Source organism: Propithecus coquereli, unplaced genomic scaffold, assembly GCF_000956105.1.
Source record: "Propithecus coquereli isolate 6110/MARCELLA unplaced genomic scaffold, Pcoq_1.0 Scaffold82, whole genome shotgun sequence".
Taxonomy (NCBI): Eukaryota; Metazoa; Chordata; class Mammalia; order Primates; family Indriidae; genus Propithecus; species Propithecus coquereli.
In genome coordinates, this window is record NW_012154396.1 from 3,364,729 (window position 1) to 3,365,713 (window position 985).

The following is a 985-nucleotide window of genomic DNA, read 5'->3' on the forward strand; positions in this document are numbered from 1 at the left end:
TATATATATATATATATATGCTACATCTGTATCTATCTGATTAGCAGATTTGATTCAGTGATTTTCTGAATGTGTAGACCTACCTCATTCCCTGATCAATGGAAAAATATTACGGAAATTTTGAGGATGACCTTCCTAGAAAGAGATTCAAGAGTGCATTAGTAGCAATGAAGTTATGTAAAAATAAAATTTAATAAGAAAACTAAGGTTGAAATGGCAGTGTGTTTCACATGAAATTGTGTGTGGATAAAGCTGTATTCTAAATTGTGATGGTACCTAGTAGCAGTGAGATAAAATGAAAAGTGTTCTGGTTTAAAAGGATTCTGCTAATTCTATAACCTTGTGCAGATATCTTAATCTCTCTTGGCCTCTATGTCCTCCTATGTAAACTTACAGGGTTTAAAGTATATGGTTTCTTAAGATCCTTTGTAGCTCAGATAGTCCATGAACCCCTGATCCTCTTATATTAGGCTTGTGTCTTTCTAAGTACTTCTGAAATGAATATCTTAGTTCAATCCTGAGTCAGGAAGTCCATCTCCATTATGCCTTTGTTTAAGTTTGGGATGTACGTAATTATAAAACCAAAGCTTGACAGAAAATTTTTCTACTTTTAAAGTCATAGTTATACATTATTAACACAGCTGGTATTTCAGAAAAGGGAAAAAAAATCCCATCAGTGATGTTTATTTCCTTCTGTGTTCACAGGAAGTTCAACACAATTGCCAGCTTCATAGAATATCATTTTGTGCAGATGATAAAACTGACAAGAGGATATTCACTTTCATATGCAAAGATTCTGAGTCAAATAAACATTTGTGCTATGTATTTGACAGCGAGAAGTGTGTAAGTATGCCAGATGTTTTAGGGTATTTTTGTGTGTGTGTTTTACAAGCCAGGAATTGTCTTGTTTCTGGCATTAGTAAAGTATTTGAAAATGAATAAGATCTGCAAATACTTAAGTGCCCTAATAGATTCATCCTGTCAT

At 33.2% G+C, this 985-nt stretch overlaps 1 protein-coding gene across 1 annotated transcript in view; it reads left to right on the top strand.

Moving 5' to 3' along the window:
* Window positions 1-985, top strand: part of GULP1 (GULP, engulfment adaptor PTB domain containing 1) — an 84,447-nt gene that overhangs the window by 5,445 nt on the left and 78,017 nt on the right. Inside the window, exon 3 of the mRNA XM_012663636.1 lies at window positions 706-843. Coding sequence (XP_012519090.1) covers window positions 706-843 — 138 coding nt within the window. The remainder of the gene's footprint in view (window positions 1-705; window positions 844-985) is intronic.